The sequence below is a fragment of the Argiope bruennichi genome, chromosome 1 (assembly GCF_947563725.1).
Source record: "Argiope bruennichi chromosome 1, qqArgBrue1.1, whole genome shotgun sequence".
In the NCBI taxonomy this organism is placed as follows: domain Eukaryota; kingdom Metazoa; phylum Arthropoda; class Arachnida; order Araneae; family Araneidae; genus Argiope; species Argiope bruennichi.
The window spans coordinates 103,136,341-103,155,420 of NC_079151.1; the positions used below are offsets into that span (position 1 = coordinate 103,136,341).

At 30.5% G+C, this 19,080-nt stretch overlaps 1 protein-coding gene across 1 annotated transcript in view; it reads left to right on the plus strand.

Annotated features, from left to right (window-relative positions):
* The window catches only part of LOC129963071 (mucin-4-like), a 63,261-nt gene extending 45,134 nt beyond the window's left edge, over positions 1–18,127 (plus strand). The window contains exons 8-13 of the mRNA XM_056077108.1: positions 1,417–3,891; positions 6,891–6,977; positions 8,970–9,149; positions 10,787–10,972; positions 13,755–13,925; positions 17,698–18,127. Coding sequence (XP_055933083.1) covers positions 1,417–3,891; positions 6,891–6,977; positions 8,970–9,149; positions 10,787–10,972; positions 13,755–13,925; positions 17,698–17,714 — 3,116 coding nt within the window. The 3' untranslated portion in view covers positions 17,715–18,127. The remainder of the gene's footprint in view (positions 1–1,416; positions 3,892–6,890; positions 6,978–8,969; positions 9,150–10,786; positions 10,973–13,754; positions 13,926–17,697) is intronic.
* Positions 18,128–19,080: the final 953 nt, after the last annotated feature.

Here is a 19,080-nt window from a genome sequence, read left to right on the forward strand (position 1 = left end):
GGTTCGATCTGCTTACCACTTTCTTAGGGATCACCGACTAATTAAACAGCAACCACACATAATTATTCTAGGTCTTGTAAAACAATTGTACAATTTTACATTTTGAGGAAACTTACAGGCAATATGGCAACTCATAAGCATTACCAGGTAAAATTCTGCCATTTCATGAAAACAAGATTTCGTTAATTCAATTAGCTCTATCCAAAAATAATCATTAAAATATTGTAATTTTTTTACTTTAATATTTAGAATATATCGGTGCAGCAACGGTATTCACTGACAATAAAAATTAATTCAAATTTCTTTCATGATCTGATTCTCGAAACCGAAACGAAATTCAAATGTGTAGCATTCTTACGTTCTCATGAAATTTTATGTGACAGAATTTTTTTTTATATTATTCTAAGATTTTTTAAACAAATTAATACCCATGATCCTGAAGATTTTTTTTTTCAAATTGTCTTTTCAAATATATTCTTCAGCTTGAAAGTAAGTAAATAGTTTTATACTAGAGAGTTTAGACTTTTTTTGAATTAATAATTGATAACGAAGGATCTTAACCAAGTGAATAAAAAAGAATGCAAAACCAAAACAAATAAAAGTAATCGAAATAAAAGTAGATCCTTCCTATTGAAATTAGATTTTGAGAATTATAAAATATTTTTAATGAATAAGATAGTTAAAACAAATCGTTCAGCAAGTGCATTTAGTTTGAAGATTAATTGTTCTTCTATAATCTTTTATGGTTATTTCCTACTTGTATTTTAAAAATATTGTCATATTATTCGGTTTCAATAAAACTAAGAAGTAGTTAATTATTTCAGTATACATTTTTAAATACTCTAAGAAAACTCATAGTTTTCAAAATACAAATCTAAGACGAAAAGATATCGATGAAAAAAATAATTGCTAAATTGAGATTCAAATTATTTCATTTCTTCAATCAACCAACACTATCCAAAAAAATATTTACAAATAAAATTATAAGGAAAAACGGTTGAAAGAAAAAATGATGTATTTTGGAAAATAATTTTAAATTTATTTTATTTCATTAAAAAAGCGATTACATATTTAATGAAGAACACAAAATTGTTTTAATCTGATATACTGAATATTTTTGAATGATTATTTCTTATAAAACCGCACTAAAACACAATCACGGCATTATCTATTAACTGAGTTTCTTTAATTAATATCTTAAATTGAGATGAAGTGTTAATAGTGTTTGGAATCCAACAAGGAGTTTTAATATTTGAATAAAACAACAGCAGTACAGTATATTATTTTTTACAGTTATATTCTACAGTATATTATTTTATTTTTATTTTTTATAAAGTATAAAATTAAAAGAAAGTATTGAATAAGTGAAATATTTTTTTAACTGATTGCAAAAATTCAAGATGGTTTCATTTCTAGCTGCTGATCATGAAGAAACAGGCCTTGGTTCTTCTTCAGAGACCGGAGAAATAGAGAAAGAATCAGCAACTACAATAACTGGAACTTTCACATCTAGTATAACTAGCTTGTTAGAAACTACAACTCAAACTCCATCAAATCCTTCTGCTTCACATCCAACAAAAACTAATTCATTTCCTATTATAGCTACTGAAAGTCTTACTGAAATTACCGAAATCCCTACCACAGTTACTGAAAGCTCTACTACAACTGCTAAAGCCCTCTCAACTACTATTGAATCTCCTACTACAATATATCCAACAACTATGGAAATTCCAACAACAACCAATGAAATTTTTACTACAACTACTAAAATTCTTGCCACATCTGCTGAAATTCTTACCACAACGACCGCAATTCCTACTTCAACAATTACTCAAACTTCTACTACAACTATTGAAATTCTTACCCCAACCCCAGCATTGCCCACAACAGCCACTGAAATTCCTACTACAGCCACTGAAATTCCTACTACAGCCACTGAAATTCCTACTATAGCCACTGAAAAGCCAACCACAGTGACTGATATTCCTATTACATCTACTGAAGTCCCTATCACAACCACTGAAATCCCTACTACAACCTCAGCATTACCCACAACAACCGCAGAATTATCCATAACAACCGCAGCATTATCCACAACAACCACTGAAATCCCTACTACAACTGCAGCATTACCCACAACAACCACTGAAATCCCTACTACAACTGCAGCATTACCCACAACAACCACTGAAATCCCTACTACAATTGCAGCATTACCCACAATAATCACTGAAATCCCTACTACAGCTACTGAAAATCCAACTACAATAATTGAAATTCCTACTACAACTACTGAAGTCCCTATCACAAATACAGCAATTCCTACCACAACAACTACTCAAATTCCTACTGCTACCTCTGAAATCCCTACCACAACCGCAGCAATACTCACAACAACGACTGAAATTTCTACAACAGTTACTGAAATACCTGCCATAACGACTGAAATTCCTACTACAGTTACTGAAATACCAGTCACAACCATTAAAATTCCTATTACAGCTACTGAAATACCAGCCACAACGACTGAAATTCCTACTACAGTTATTGAAATACCAGTCACAACCATTGAAATTCCTATTACAGCTACTGAAATACCAACCACAACGACTGAAACTCCTACTACAGTTACTGAAATACCAGTCACAACCATTGAAATTCCTATTACAGCTACTGAAATACCAGCTACAACGACTGAAATACCAGCTACAACGACTGAAATACCAGCTACAACGACTGAAATTCCTACTACAGTTACTGAAATACCAGACACAACCCCTGAAATTCCGACTACATCTACTGAAGTCCTTACTACAACCAGAGCAATATCTACCACAACAAGTACTCAAACACCTACAGCTACTACAGCAGCAGCGATGCCCACAACAACCGCCGAAGTTCCTATTACAACTGTTGAAATCCCAACCACAACTATTCAAATTCCTACTACATCCACTGAAATTTCTACCACAACAGCAGTACCCACAACAATTGAAACTTCCAGTGCAACTACTGAAATCTCAACTACAACCACTGAAATTCCTACGACAACTACAGAAAACACTATCGCAACAGCGATACCCACAACCACTAAAATTCCTACCACAGCTACTGAAGTCCCTTCTACGACTACTACAATTATTACAACAACCACTCAAAATCCTACAACAACTTCTGAAATTCTTATCACAACTACCGCAATACCCACAGCAACCGCAGGAATCTCTACAATTTTCAACGAAATTCCTACTACAACAACCAAAAACCCTATTAAGCCAACAGAATTTCCAACAACAACCGTTGAAATTCCTATTGCGCCAAAAGATATTTCAGCAAAGAGCACTGAATTTCCAATCATGACAACTGAAAATCCAACTGTAACTACTAAAATTCCAATAACTACAACTACCGTATCTCAAACAGCAACAGTCTCTAAAATCTCAACAGAAACAACCACTGAAGCTCCCTCTACTACAAATATTGAAACTTCATTTTCGACAAGAACCGAAATTCCAAGTGTGACTAAATCAGTTGTTGATAAGGAATTGCCCAAATTTTCCTCGACGGCTGAAAATGCAGAGCTTACATCAGTGAATACTGATAAAAATTTCCCAATTTCCACAGAAACATCTAAATCTAATTCAGAAGAGACAGAGAATAAAACAGAAATTTCAGAAGTCAGTACATCATCACCATTAATGTCTCTGATTGAAGCAAGTACAGAATCATCTACAGTATCGACCGTTACAAATATTACATCCAACCAATCAAATGATAATACAGAAGAAAACGTCACTACAAATTTAGCAGTTTCTTCTCTCTCCACATCTGAAAATACTTCTGAAGAAAATGCATATAGCGTGGACGAACTAACAAGTGAAGAGTCATTGGGTAAGTAAATTACATGTTACGAAATATTTTACAATTTAACCTCAATAATAATATTGGATTTAAGTTATCTTGTAATCATTAATAATTTCTTAATATTAATGCTTTCATTATAATAAATGTAAGAACTTAAATTGCAATCTTTATACATGATGTTGGAAATTGCACCAATTACTTCCATAGAAATGCCACTGATTTTTTATTTATCAACAAATGCACTTTCATGATTTATAAATCCATAGCGATTCAGCTTTCTCAAATTGTCAATAGTGCTCCCATGTTATTGAACTATTGCGAATTCTCGTTCCATTAAACTTGGGTTGTCTACATTATCTGGTGTATCTTTTTTCTTTTATGTAATGCACCGGCAATCTGTAGTGTGTTGGCTTTTTCGCTTATACCTACATGTTGTTTTGTTAGTAGGTTCACACTGGCCACTGTGTCATCAATAAACGCCAAAATAGAATTTTTAGTAAAACACAGCGTTCCGATATTATTATTGTGAGGGTACAGTTGAATATGCAATAAAACACCAAATTGTGTTGTATGGAAAGATGAAAAACAAAATTGACCAGTAGGAGGCAAATGAAAGTTATCCACCAACTGATTCAAAATTTTATAATTCAAACTCAATTAAGAACAATCTCATAGAGTTATTATCCTTTGAACTGACCTAATCTGTTTTTTAAAATTTCTTTAGTGCTCAATTTATGTTTAAATTGATAATTTATGTGAAAAAAGATGAGAAAAGTATGAGAGAATATGATAACTTGAAAAACTAATCACATTTACGCATTCATTCACGTACTTCTTTTAAATTCTATTTCAAGAAACTAGTCCAGATAATTTCTTATTCTATGAATATAAATTTCAACTTCCATTCATTTTCTATTGCTTTCATTTCATATTTCAGTTATCTAAGAAAAATATATTCTATAAATGCATTCATAATTTTGTGTTAGTGCCAAACTAAAAGTATGCCACAGGATCTAGCTTCTCTTGTTCTGTATTTTCATAACACCTTACATAAAATTTGGCGTAAGACCAATGATAAGGAGCGACAAATCGGAGAATATGTTATTGTTGTTGTTGTTTCTGACCCCAGGTGGTATAGCGCAGCTATACCACCTCCATGAAACCAAGGATCTCTAAAAAGTCCAAAAACAATAGCGGATCCCTTAAAATATCAAAAATAATAAAATTTAAACATTTAAGAATATGATTGGGGGGGGAGGCATGGTCTGCCTTGCACCAAGGACATTCAGCAAAGATCCTCCGGCCGTGTTGGAAGGTGAGGGATTTGGTGTATCCAGTCAAAAAACGAGAGAGAGCCGTTTAGTGTTTTCTAGTGATATCCAGACTGTGACACCAACCGGAACTCTTACCAAAGTACCAAGAGTGAGCAGGTGGGACTCTCCAAAGTGCACTCGATTCCATTTTTTTTATAGAGGAGATTTCAAAATAAGTCAGAGTTGCATCACCATGAAATATGTCAGCTGAGACTGTCTTAGCTAAGTTATCCGCGAATATGGTTAAGTCATCAACGAAATTAGGACATGAATTCGGGATTATCTCTTCATGAAGTCAAGGTCTTCCTCTAAGCCATCTGGTCTTGAAGAATCAGATAAAAAAGATACAGATAAAATACCTATATAACGTATTGTTTGGTTCTTAAAAATTACACTCATGAATCCGCTTCATAAAATAACAAAAATAACACTAAAAAGGAGGATTAAATAAATTCCCGAAGTAAAAAAAATCAATCTATTGTATATATTTTCGTAACATAATTTAATTAAAAGAGATAAACATTTTAAGAAAATATTGTTTTAGTGTGGTACATCCATGGTAATGTTTTAAAGTCTAATACATAGCTTTGGTACATCCATGTAATGCTTTCTTCTTTCATTGTTATTAATTGCCATTAAACAAACGAATTTTCATTTCACAGAATATATTTGTCATTTTAATTTTTTTCAGCGTTATTCTAGTTCTTATTCTGTTGTTTTTGTAAAAGTTTAATTTATTTCAATGTTATATTATTGGTAAATTTTGCTGAAATATCTTTACACTTTTATTATTCTAAAATGCTAAACATTGTGAAGTTCTTTTTTGAAATTTTCACCTTCATTTTACCTGTTAAATTAAAAACAAAGTAATCTGAACTACAATTGTTATATTCCAGATATCATGCTCTACTAAGTTTGTTCTAAGAGTTCTTATTACGCTCGGTATAGTTCAAGTAAAAATATGTATTCGAATGAGGTACATTTTGCTTTTAAAACCTATTACCAATTGAAACAGTTGAAACAGAATTTTCTTAGTTCTCGAATACTTTTATTAGAGTGTCATTGAATTCTAAATACCATACCGTTTTCTTAATTATTCGATTTTTTAATACAATTCTGGGATACCATGGTGTGCAAAGATTTTTCGAATTCATTTAGAGTACTATCGAATTTCAGGATGTCATATTGTGTTAAAGTTTTACTTGATTCTCGAGTCATATTACAAAGAAATTGCATTATAGAAGAGCTACGTTTTACCCCGGTTACTTGTAGCTCTATTTATAGATAAGCTGCAGATGTAATAAGGCTCGTTAATTGTAACCACGCTTCATATTGCAATTTAAAATTATTCTTGAAATCTACTCCCTCATATTTCAAATAAACTTATTCCCATAAAAATGGGAATAATCCTTTTATTTAAATAATAATAGTAATTACAATTAAGAAAATAATATAATTAATAATTATTGCGAATATAAAAATAATTATAATAATGAAATTTTAAAATCTTTCTTAAAATATAAAATATTAAGTGCTTTTTTTTATTCCAGAACATATTGCTTTTAATTCAGTTTTAATTTTAAATTGCTATTATTATTTTATTCTTTTTAAATGAATATGTTCGAAAATTTTACATAGAAAAATGTTCTTCTCTATGATTCATTCAGTACCAACGATGTATTATTACTTTCTAACAGGTGCAAATATTTTCAGATAATTATCCTACTGATAGCGGCGCAGCAACGGAAGGATTTTATACCAGTCCACTGAACAATTATACAACAATTGAACCTCCACCAGGTCAGATACTATATACATATATGTATATATATATATATATATCGTAATATGATCTATTTTACTTTTTGAGTATACATAAATTTGTATACTTCTAAGTTCTAAAACCAAGTTTTAAATTAAATTTTGTTTGTAGATGAAGTTGGAAGCAAAGCATAATCATTTTTGAAAAAATTATTACAAATTACTAGTTTATAATCATTATCAGTTTACATGAGTCTAATAAATCAGAGTCATTAAATTATTACAAGTAAAAGAAATTTTGCTCTTTGTATGTACGTTATGAAAACAGTTCAAAATGTTTTACATTGAAGAAAAAATAGTAGATTCTGTTTTATATGAGCAAAGAATAGAGGTAACTCTTTTTTTATCTTAAATTAAATTACATATGACCTCTTAAAGATTTCATGTTTTTGATTTCTATTCGAACAAATCTGATGATTTCCAGTCCTTACAAGTGAAAAAAGGTATTTTACTAGCAGTTTATCATTTAGGCACAAAAAATGGTATAAGTAGTAGATCATCAAACCATTATATATCATTCTCTCCCAATAACTACCAATATATAGATGGTTTAGCCCCACACCCCGATCTTAATGTATCGCCATACGCATGATAATTATATTTCTTATCAATGATTGAAGACAAGAGTAGGCGATCCCGTATGTAAGCAATGAACTAAGAGGGATAAATGATTGACTTCAAAAATAATAACTAATCAATTAGAATAATCGAATAATTTTATAAGGAGATAATGCAAAATGATAATGGTTTTGTTTTCCTTTGAAATTCCCACCTTAAAAAGCAGTTTGAGATTTCATATAATTGTTATCTAAAAATTAAGGCAATGCAAGATTTTATTTAGCATTTTTCTTCAAATTTTCATCACATTTCAAAGCTATAAAAAGACTATTAGAAATGGACGTTGTCATTTCGAACAGCGGCCGGATCAAAAAAAGTGACACTTGATCAAAACTTTCCAAAACTTGATCCCACTGTAGCATGATTTTTTTTCTTCGGTCATTAGAAACGGTGCAACTAGCAAATGTATGGGGTGGGGGAAGGGAATCATCCAAGGTAGAATAAAATAACAAATAAAGAAATTTCTACATTTGAATATTACAATTCGGCTTTCAAATTTCGTAGTATAGAGAAAGTATAGTAATCGTGTAAAAAAAAAAACTCGAGATTTTGACGAATTTCCACGTTTTAGATCTTTTAGAGTTAGGAAATTGCATTTTTGGAAAATGCCCGTCTGTCTGTCTGTAATAAAAATAGCACAAAACTGCTTTGAGATAGACAGTTGAAATTTGTTATACTTTCTTTACAAAAAATTCACAAATTTCTTTCAATTTTCAGTAAAATCTATCCGTTTATCTGACTGTTCGAATACAAGTTAACACGCTCATTATAAAACTAAAAGGGATAGATAGATAAAATTCGATGAACAGATTCTATAGTGTAAACACTTTTAACTTTGATCCAAATCCAATGAGAAGCTGATAGTCTGTTTGTCTGTACTTTCAGAAACATGTAGACGCGATAATTCAAAAACGGAATGATTTAAATATTTCAAATTCGGTATGGTATTCTTGGACTACAAGTGTAATTTTGCGTCAAATGTTTGTTTCAATCGGTTGAAAAGGACGTATATAATATAGATACTCTTAAGGTATATCAGGGATTAATCACCAAATAACTCGCCAAGGATAACTAAATCCAGAAAAATGCTAAATTCACGCCAAAAGCCATATTTCGTAACTATTGTATGCCAGTGCCATGTAAAGCATTCTCTGACATGACGTGTATTAGATAGATAGTATGCGAGAAAGTTTTGTTGGACCACTCCTGCTGGTTTACTTATCTCCTTTGCTTATGCAAATATTAAAAAAAAACATTTAAATAGAATCAACAAGAATAAAAAAAAACAGGCTACAGCTGGTTTCTCTTTTTAAACACAGAAACAAAATGAAATTTCTTTTATTTTTTAATTAGGAGTAAACTGTAACGAAAACGAGAGCTACTATGCTTGTGTGCCTATGTGTCAGCACACCTGCTTCAACTATGACAGCGACACCCCCTGTCCCAATTTCTGCCTACCTGGATGCGGATGCAAGAAGGGGCTTCTCATTGACGAAAAGAGCAGATGTGTGGCTCCAGGAGATTGCTTTGAATGTAAGAATGTGGCATTTAAATGAAACCGGAATTGCCTTATATACTGAATACGCGTTTGTATCTAAGAAATTTTAAATATTCCATTTTCTCAAATAAGAAATATACATAAAAATTTATATAGTAATCATAAAGAAAATTGGCTTAGAGAATCGGATAAAGCTCCTTTTTTATATACAATATTGGGACAGAAAAACAACTATAATTATATCCGCTATCTTGATTATGTAAAAATGGAAACTTTGAACTTCATCAAGCTATGTAAATGGATGAAAATTGAGATGTCGTCTCTAACACTTAAACAGCAGATCTGCATAAAATTGTGAACCAAATTCGCCATTGCTTGAAAGTGCTTTCTTACTGATGAAAGATCAATTTTCATCCCATCTGTTATTATGTTCAGCAACTTTTGAATTCTTATACTCAACTTCAGGACTCTTAACACTAATTAATAAAAAATTAATTAATTGCCTCTTGAAAGCTTTCAAAATAAACGAAATTTTAAATTCCCATCGTTTGACGCATTAACGTACAGATTGCTTTGTGTTCCCACTCTAGAATCTGATAAATAATATTTAGCCGTAAAAAAATATGAAGTTTCTATGTCGATACTATAAGTGATTAAAATTTAATTTAAGAGATTAAGAAAAGATAACTTAAAAGATTCTTTATTCTCATATATTTAATATTTCCTTGACACTTGATATATTAGTTTGCATAAACTTTTAATACCAACTGCCTTTAAAACAGAATTACATTATTTATAAATTCAGATAATACTTAAGTAAACACTTACACAGAACAAATTATACTTAGAGACAAATTACTCTTAAATATTTTTTTTCATGTAGATAATCATGAACAGAATTTAAAATACGTTTTAATAATTATGGAAATACTTAAGTAATTGCAGGGATTGCATAATTAAAATAATAATTATTATTATCATTAATAGAATGCCCGTTCTCTCTTATTTTATGCCAGCAAACATCGAAATATGTCTAAGGAGAGAAGCAAAAATTTGGCATCAAAATTTCAACTCAAGTTTTAAATATCCTTTTCTTCCACTAATTTTTGGAATTTTAAATTATTAATATCACAATAATACATTTTTTTCTTGTATATGTTTTTCTATAGTTTTTTTAAATGTGATAGCATTCATAGACATGCATACAATTAATAAATTGTATTGTATATGTTACAAGAGTGCTTCCCATTCTCTTAGTACTAAGGATTTTATACATGCGCGTTGCGAAGATTTAAAAAACCTTTTTTGTGCTTATGTTATCGTTAATTAAAAATAAAAATTTTGCTTAAAATAATTATTGACGAATCAGTTTTAAAACATTATTAAACTGCAATATTTTGGACGAGAGATTCGAATCTCTTTTAATTTTTTTTGTGTGATAATAATCTCTTCACATATAAATTTCATTAATTAATTTTTATTTTAAATTGCATGTCTTTTTTTACAGTCCTTCCTTCTATCATCTTTTTTTATTATTTGATGCTCTAGGAAAGGCCATCCTTCAGTGTTACCGCTATCGCAAAATCTTCAAACTAATGGTCAACTTAAAAGTTTAAACATATTGCTTTACATACTTAAACATTTTAAGCATATATCATGGGTCTGCTTTCAGTAACTTGTGGCCTCGATGAAGAATGGTATGACTGCAAACCCAAGTGTCACAATACTTGTCCGAATTTCGCAAGAGCTGAGGCTTGCGTGGACCATCCAGATGACTGCGAACCAGGCTGCTACTGCAGGGATGGTCTCATAATGGATGTCGACGGGAAGTGTGTAGATCCAGAAGACTGTCAAGAACGTAAGTAACTGTCTAGTTAAAGCCTAGATTACATGGTATTTTGGATATCGCACATATTTCCGATATCCAAAGAGGTTCGCTGCGTCGAAGTCCTTCTATTCAAAAAAAGTTGACTATTATTGTATATATGCACTAATGTGGTATTTAAATGGCATATTACATATGACATTTATTAAATGGTGTCAGATTTTCTGCTGGCGTCATTCGAGGATATTTTATTTCTTTATTTATGAAGAAAAAGGAAAAATTTAAATAAATCTTTAAAATAAGGTTTTATAAATTATTCATTTTATTGAAACTTCTAGTTTAAAGTTTTTTTAATATAGCATCATAATAATATTCGTCTTTTAGAAAGTTCAAAGTATGCCATAAATTCCAAACTCAAAAAAAAAAATGAGAGTAATGAGAAAGAGATAAGAATACAACAAAACATCAAATGTAAAAATTTTATTCATCTGAAAAAACGTAAAATATGATATAGAATGAATGAAATTAAAGTGGATATAACTAAGATATTGTTTGATAAGAACCAAATCAGTTTCTTTTAGGAATAGATATATGAAGACTTTCTCTGCATTTAGTAAATAAACACAGAAGATCATTTGTGTTCTACTCAACACATATAGAAAAAATGCCGAAATTTTTACTCTCGTAATGTTCTAACTGATAACTTGAATGAATTTTGAAAAGAATTCTCGCCTTTTCTGAGACAACCACAAAAAAATAGAGTATTAACTTATTATATTCTTAGATTACTTTTATTTCAAACCCTCAAATTCTATGTTGGTTAATAATACGCGTTCATTAAATTCCAGAATCAAGTTATATCAAACAAAATATTCTCAATTTGTTTGTGTACATTTGCCGTTTTTATTTTAAAATCTTTTCAAACATATTATAGACATAAATTGAGTCCAATAAGATCATAATTTCAAAGGGCTTATAATACATCCGTAAGCCAACATTTTAAACTTAAAAACAGAAAACATTCTGAAGCATACAACAACGAAATTTGTGAAAGTGGCTTGTAGGATCCAGGAAAACAAAAACTTTGTTTTGCTGGCTTTTTTGTTGGTAGAAAAGCGTGCGTAAACAGTTTTTAATATTAAATCACAGCACAATATTTCATATCATTTAGCAAAGAGATATTCCTGCCAGTCCATGAACATTGTTTGGAATGGGATATTTGGAAGGCAAAATCCATCAAATACTGACATTTATTTACTACTACAGGGTTTCTTCATAAAGGGGCCTATTCCTCCGTTATTCAGAATAATGTAAATCAAGTAGATGGTACATCGCTGACTATGTTTTCAGTGGTATAGACAGATCAGCATTGTGTTGCATAATTTTCTCAGGAAAAAGTAATTTTAGTAAATTTAATTTAATTAATTAAAGTTGCGATTTTAGATGCCAAATGGTGAAAGATGCAAGCCAAGATTAATTTCAGGAGCATCACGATGAAAAAACATTTTGACACTCCTTGAATTCTCGAGGGCGAAAACATTTTGATGAATGGAAAAAAATTACTCTATATTTTTTGTTGACTCTATATCATCACTAGAGAATGTTCTGTCTCTGGAGTAATCCTTCTCAATGTGCGTCTACATTAATGGTAATGCGGAACATCTTCAAACTCATGCTATGGATGACTTAGTGGTGAGAGATGATATCGCTTGAATAGATTGTTCATTTTCTCATCATTTTAATTCTAATGGAATACCCGAGGTATGCTTTGGGAAGAACCTTTTCTGCATCCTTCTGTATTCAACGGCATGTATGGATATGGAGAAAAGCCTTGCAAATCATAGAGATCATTTTCTAAAATAGAAACATCCGCTTATTATTCTTTCTTAAGTCAAATTACATTTTATGCAATTGTCTTTCACTAAACAAATATTTTCCCAATATTTACTCTTCGTTTTTGTAGCAATTTAATTTTACGTCATTTCTAGATATACAATAATTTAAGTATAATGTAAGTTTTACTCTAGGAAATGGTTTTCTACAAAATTACAGAATAGAAATCTATTCTATCTTAAATTTTACATGCTAGTGAAATCTTTCAAGTTTGATTTTTTTACGTTTTAAATATCGGACATTTCAAAAAGGAAAAACAAAGTGAATTAAAATATTTGCAAGTATATAAATCATTTACATATTACTCTATTTTAAGGAAGCAATTTTTCAACTGTACATTGAATTGCTTATACAGCATAATAACATTTTTAAACTTCTTCATTGAAAGTCTTACTGCAATTCAATTTATTGCAAGAGAATTCTGCAACTTATCTGAACCACTCTCAAGGATTTGTCAATTGTTAAGTGAACTCTATCGTTGTTTGAATCTTACTAAAGACAGTAGCCAAATAAAAGTAGAGACAACGGTTCTCTGAGCAGTTCTTTTTTTTTCTTATGCAAACTCTGACTTGGTGTTTGAACCGCTTTGAAGTTTTAACAGCAATGAACTCTATTTATGTTTTTTTTTCTTATTTATTTTTTCATATTCTTTTCTATTATTAATTTTATCATTTTATTCCTTTCCTTTTTTTACATTTACTTCTTTTTTTTCCTCCCCTCTTCCTTTTTATCATTTATCATTTTTTTTTTTTTTTGTCTTTCTCTCCTTTCCTTTGGCACCCAGTATATGTTGCCTAGTGTCTTTCTTTTTTTATTTTGCATTATTAATCTTTTACCATCAGAATTCTATTTTTTGTTTAAAATAAATATTAATGAGCTATTCATATATTCATCAATCTTACGTAGCAGCATATTGTTTCAGCTGTGTGCCAGGATGAAGAAGAAGAGACCGACTGCATGGATCAGTGCAACACGTGTGAGATGATATGTCACACTTGTAAGATGACAATGTGCCGTCAAGGATGTGATTGCAAGGATGGATATAAAAGAGATTTGAACGGAACTTGCGTCCATGTTTCTGAATGCCCACCCTGTGAGTACATTTTTCAAACATTAGCTACCTCATATGGTATAATATCGCAGTAGTGAACTTGTTCACTTTCTTCATCATATTTGTGTCTAAAAATGAAATGAAAACTTATTATATGTCCTTTTGACTCTTCCCGAAATTGGTAATTATTGGTTAGGCTCTCAACAAGATTGGTAACTATGGCAATCCAAACTTTTTTTTTTTTACTTCTGTAATTACATCACCAGTTTGAAGTGACACCATTAAAATATTTTTGAATGCATTCCGAGCATTTCCATTTCTAGTTTTAATTATTTAGAATATCATTGTTATTCATTCATTTATGGAAATTACAAATTTATTTAACCCATTAAAGGGCCATTTTTTTCTAATCATATTATGTTTAAATATTTTTAGGCCTGAAATTAGAATAAGAAAAGGGATTCATTTAGCTTATTAGATAAATTTAATTTGATTAATTAACTAATTTGGTTGATTAATAATTAATTAACAAATCAAGACACATCATTTTGTGTAAGACAAAGAACTGAAGTATCTTAGTTTTTTTTTTACTAAAAAAATTTGTCATAACTTATGTCAAACTACATAATTTCATACAAAGATTGAAAAATTTGGTGGGAGACATACTTCCCACGGCCCTAGAAAAGGTTAAAAAGATTGTGAGCTGAAGCCGTTTGGTTGTTATCTGTTTGACTGCAAACATCCTGATTTATTTTTTTTTAATAACAAAGCGGAAATATGTGTCAATACTCACAGAAAAAAATTTAAAGAATGAATTTATTTCGTGACAGCATAGAAGTTGCTCAAGTCCTATCTGAGACATTTACAATAATAATTCAATCAGTCAAATCACATTTCATAATCTGTAGTATTTCAGATAAAAAGTCAAAAAAGAGTTAATCATTCACCTGTATATTAGTTTGGGTCCATAGTCTTGTTACCATGTCAAATCAGAAACAACGAAAAATTTATTTTCTAACACTTTTTCAGCTAAAGTATACCATTTACGTAAATTATGAAAGGTGTGGAAACTCATCTTTATAGGAGAATTTCCTAATATGTCCATAGCACCACAATTTTTAGCACTTTCTTTCATTATGGTCTAAGCTACGAGGGTTGCCTTTTATGTTTTTATAAAAAGATGGAAGAAAAAGAATTTTTCAGGAACAAACTGTCTTATTGATTTTCAAAATATTCATCTTTAAGATTTATACACTTTTCCAACCATTCAAACCAATTCTTGAAACATTTTTTCCACTCTGAAGTTGATGTCTCAGAAACATGGTTTTGGAAGGCATCAACAGTTTCTTGAGGTGATGAAAATCTCTGCCCACACAATTTTTGTTTGACATAAAGGAACAAGGAAAAGTCATTAGGCAACAAATCAGGAGAATATGGGATATGAGACATTAATTCGATATTTTTATCCTGATTGTTTCAAGTGCTGTGTGGGAGCTGGTGTTGTCGTGATGAAGAATGATGTGGCGATTTTTGATGTTTTTTTTTTTTTTTTTTCTGATTTCGTTGATGACTTTTGGCAAACAAATTTCTGTATACCATTTAGCGTCAACAGTTTTTTGATCCTCTAAAGGAATGGTTGCGATATGTCCTGTAAGCTATCGTTTTCTTGGAAATGCTTCTTGAATGAGCAACTTTCGTAGGATTCGGTTCATTTTGAAACACCCAGACAGTGGATTGTTGTTTTGTTTCCGGTTCATACGAATGTATCTAAGTTTTGTCACCTATAACGATGTTGTATACGGATTTTGCTTTTCCCAATTTGAACTTTTTTAGCAGTTCCTTACACCAATTTGCACGAGCCTCTTTTTGAGCTTCTGTCAAATTGTGCGGAATCCATCTGGAACAAATCTTTTTAACAGCTTAATGTTCGTGCAAAATAGAATGTATTGCAGTTTGTGATACGCCAAAGGATGCTTCTATTTCATTATACGTGACATGCCGATCTTCTTCAATCATCTTGCTCACAGCATCGATGTTCTTTGGAATCACTACTGATTTTGGTCGTCCTTCCCGAGATTCATCACTGACGAACGCAACACACCACGAAGAAATTCTGCAAACCAATTGTAAACAGTCTTTTCTGCTGGTGCTTCACTACCAAAAGTTTTCATGAAACGATTCTATACATTTTTATTGAGTGAGGCCTTTCTTAGAATCATAAAAAAATCATCCAACGGAAACCTTCACAAGTTATTTCCATTTTTTTTTCACTCACTTGCTTCTTTTAAACGTTCACTGTAAACAAAATACGCAGACGATTTCTAAAATGCCACTGATTCCAAGATAAAAAATTGTGAATTTTACAAATACCCTGAAGACAAATTTCAGTAGCGCCTTCAATTGTTCATTTGTAAAAAAAGGCAACACTCGTATTGCAACATAAATATTTCAATTCATTGCAAAATTTACAGATTAACTATGGGTTTTATAGTAAAACAATACATTTTATAATTTTTTTATACTTAGGAAATTATCACAACTATTTTATTACAGAAATAGTGCCCTAATCATTTGTTTCCAAAAATTTAAATTTTTAACTTATTGAATACATACCTCAGTGATGTATAAATTATCTTTCCAATCCTGAGATACATTAATAAAATGTCTTTATTAGAATATTCAAATTTTCATTACGCAAAATATTTTTCAGATATAATCCTTAATTTCAAGTTCCACCACGGGTGCTTAAATTTAAAGATAATTTACTGAAAAAATGTACCTTAATTTTCATCAAATAATAGGAATATTAAATTTAAAGAAGCGATGTTTCTTATTCAATGATATTAAATTATTCCAAATTTATCATCATTTCGTACCAAAAATCATTTTCTTAACTTATCTCATCACCTAAACAATAGATCAGTCACATTTGTTGTAATATTTTGTAGACATTAAGTATATTTTAAATAAATGAAACGGATTCAAAATATTTGTTCGCCTTTCAAAATCATTAATTCATTAAGTTTACAAAGAAGCAAAATTATAAATATACTTCATGGAGTCAAAAACGCAATGAAACAAAGCAAGTTACACAATTTTAAACAAAAATAAAACCATTTTGGTCAGTCATTCGTGCCCATTCCAGGTTATTCAAATGATACTGTGGATCATTATTCCGTTTAATCTTAATTATTATTTAAGTTACTGATAGCTGTTTAAACCATGCCATCTTCATTCCAATCCTTCTCTCAATAATACAGCTTGTTGCACAATATTGTATAATATTGTAAAATATTATAATCATATTACTTTATATTCAACAGTATTAAATAATATTATTCAATATATGTGTTTCTAGGGCCACTAGGGCGATTATCTTGTTAGAATATAAGGCAAGAAGTCTCGTTTTCCCACACGCATTTGCTGAATTCATTTTCAAAAAGGCATGGATCGACGGGTTAAGTATCAACCATTTCGTTCCGCATTACGCCATTTTTGACAATTTCTACATTGGTCATCGGTTTAGATGTGGAGAGATCTAATTTACGTGGAGCGAAGATCCCGAGAATCAAAAGTTCACGTCATGGCAATAAATCAACAAACTCTGTTCAATAGAATTTGCTTCTGATTGATTTAAAAAAAATGCTAAAAATATTTTTCCAATGATTTGTTTATAAAGTAAAAGTCAAAAGGCATTTTGAAATTATTTTTAGGAAATCAAGCTGTTAAGTATTTATAAAACAAACTTATATGACATATTTCCTGTCTGACAGATAATGGGTCATCTAATTATGATTTTATCTTTCTTCCTTAGGTCCTCTACCAGAATAATCATTTTCTTCTAGCACAACGATAGAAAGTGTGCGTGCATCGAAATGCAAACCAGGTGGGAAGATTTGTTAAATATGGCTTGTGAAAAGAATGTGATGAACAATGAAAACCACTTTCTTCAAGTGTGTAAAATCTCTATAAGATAGCAGACAATTATAGACAAACTTATCTGAGAAGATTTTTTGAAAGTTTTATCATCACTAAAAAAACGATGGAGATGTTAAATAGGATGCAGCAATCTTAGAGGAAGCAAATATTTTAAGATTTCCAAATATTTTTGTTTTTTGTATTTTCATAGGCAGAAATGTAATTTAAAGGAGAGATAAATGTTATTTATATCTATTTTCTCAAACCGAGTGCAAATTTACATTTGTAATAAAAGAAAAATAAATGTTCACATTTCCTGTCCTACATTGTGCACACTTCTTCAGTTCAAAATTTTCCTAGCAAGAAATTAAAGTAGGATCATTATTTTATTTGTTGTTTTTTAACTATTTCTTTTACATTAAAAATGCTACAGAAAGATTGAATCATTTAAATTGTGTCTTGTTCAGTAATCTTAGTCCCATATAAAAGATGAATTTCGCAGCGAAACTTCGTGAAATCAATCAGTAAATACTATAAATATTTAGATCTGTCCTGAGAATAAGAATCATGCCATTAAGAAGGTAAGATGTGTTCATTTCCGAATCTTATTAAACTAACTAAAAAAATTTGCTAGTCTGCATATAAATGGTAAATCATGCCATATTTTATTTCGTTTTTCTTTGAATTAATATCATAAACATGAGGTAACATTGTCTTCAGGTGAAATGCACAATTTTTTGGAAAACAGAAATGCACGATTAAAATGTTGAAAAATTGAAAACAGAAATGCACGATTTTGTTGCAAAATTTCTGCTACTTAAAGTGTTCTTCTTTAAATGCATTGTGAAATGAAGATAATCTTCTTAAAAGTTTCTTCAACTGTCTTACAATATTAATGTGAGAAGAATATGTTAAAAAAGTGAAGTTTAGTCCTCACACTGCGCCAAGGATGACAAATTGCCAATAAAGATGACGGACAAATTAAACAAACACTTCTGCGGAACAGTTACGGATACCACTTTTCTCAATATAATTATGATTTTTTGCTGATAAGTATTGTTTTTTTTTAAGACCGGCGCAGATCAAAAGTTAGAGACATCCTACGGCATCTGTAGAAGGCGCCGGGCAGAATTTTTTAACTTAAAAAAAAAATCCCACGACTATATATATATATATATATATATATATATATTCCCCTCACCCTTAATCCATTCTGCAGTTTCGAAATACTGTCTTCCATCCCATTTAACCGACATCCATTCTTTTGCAATTGCCGACA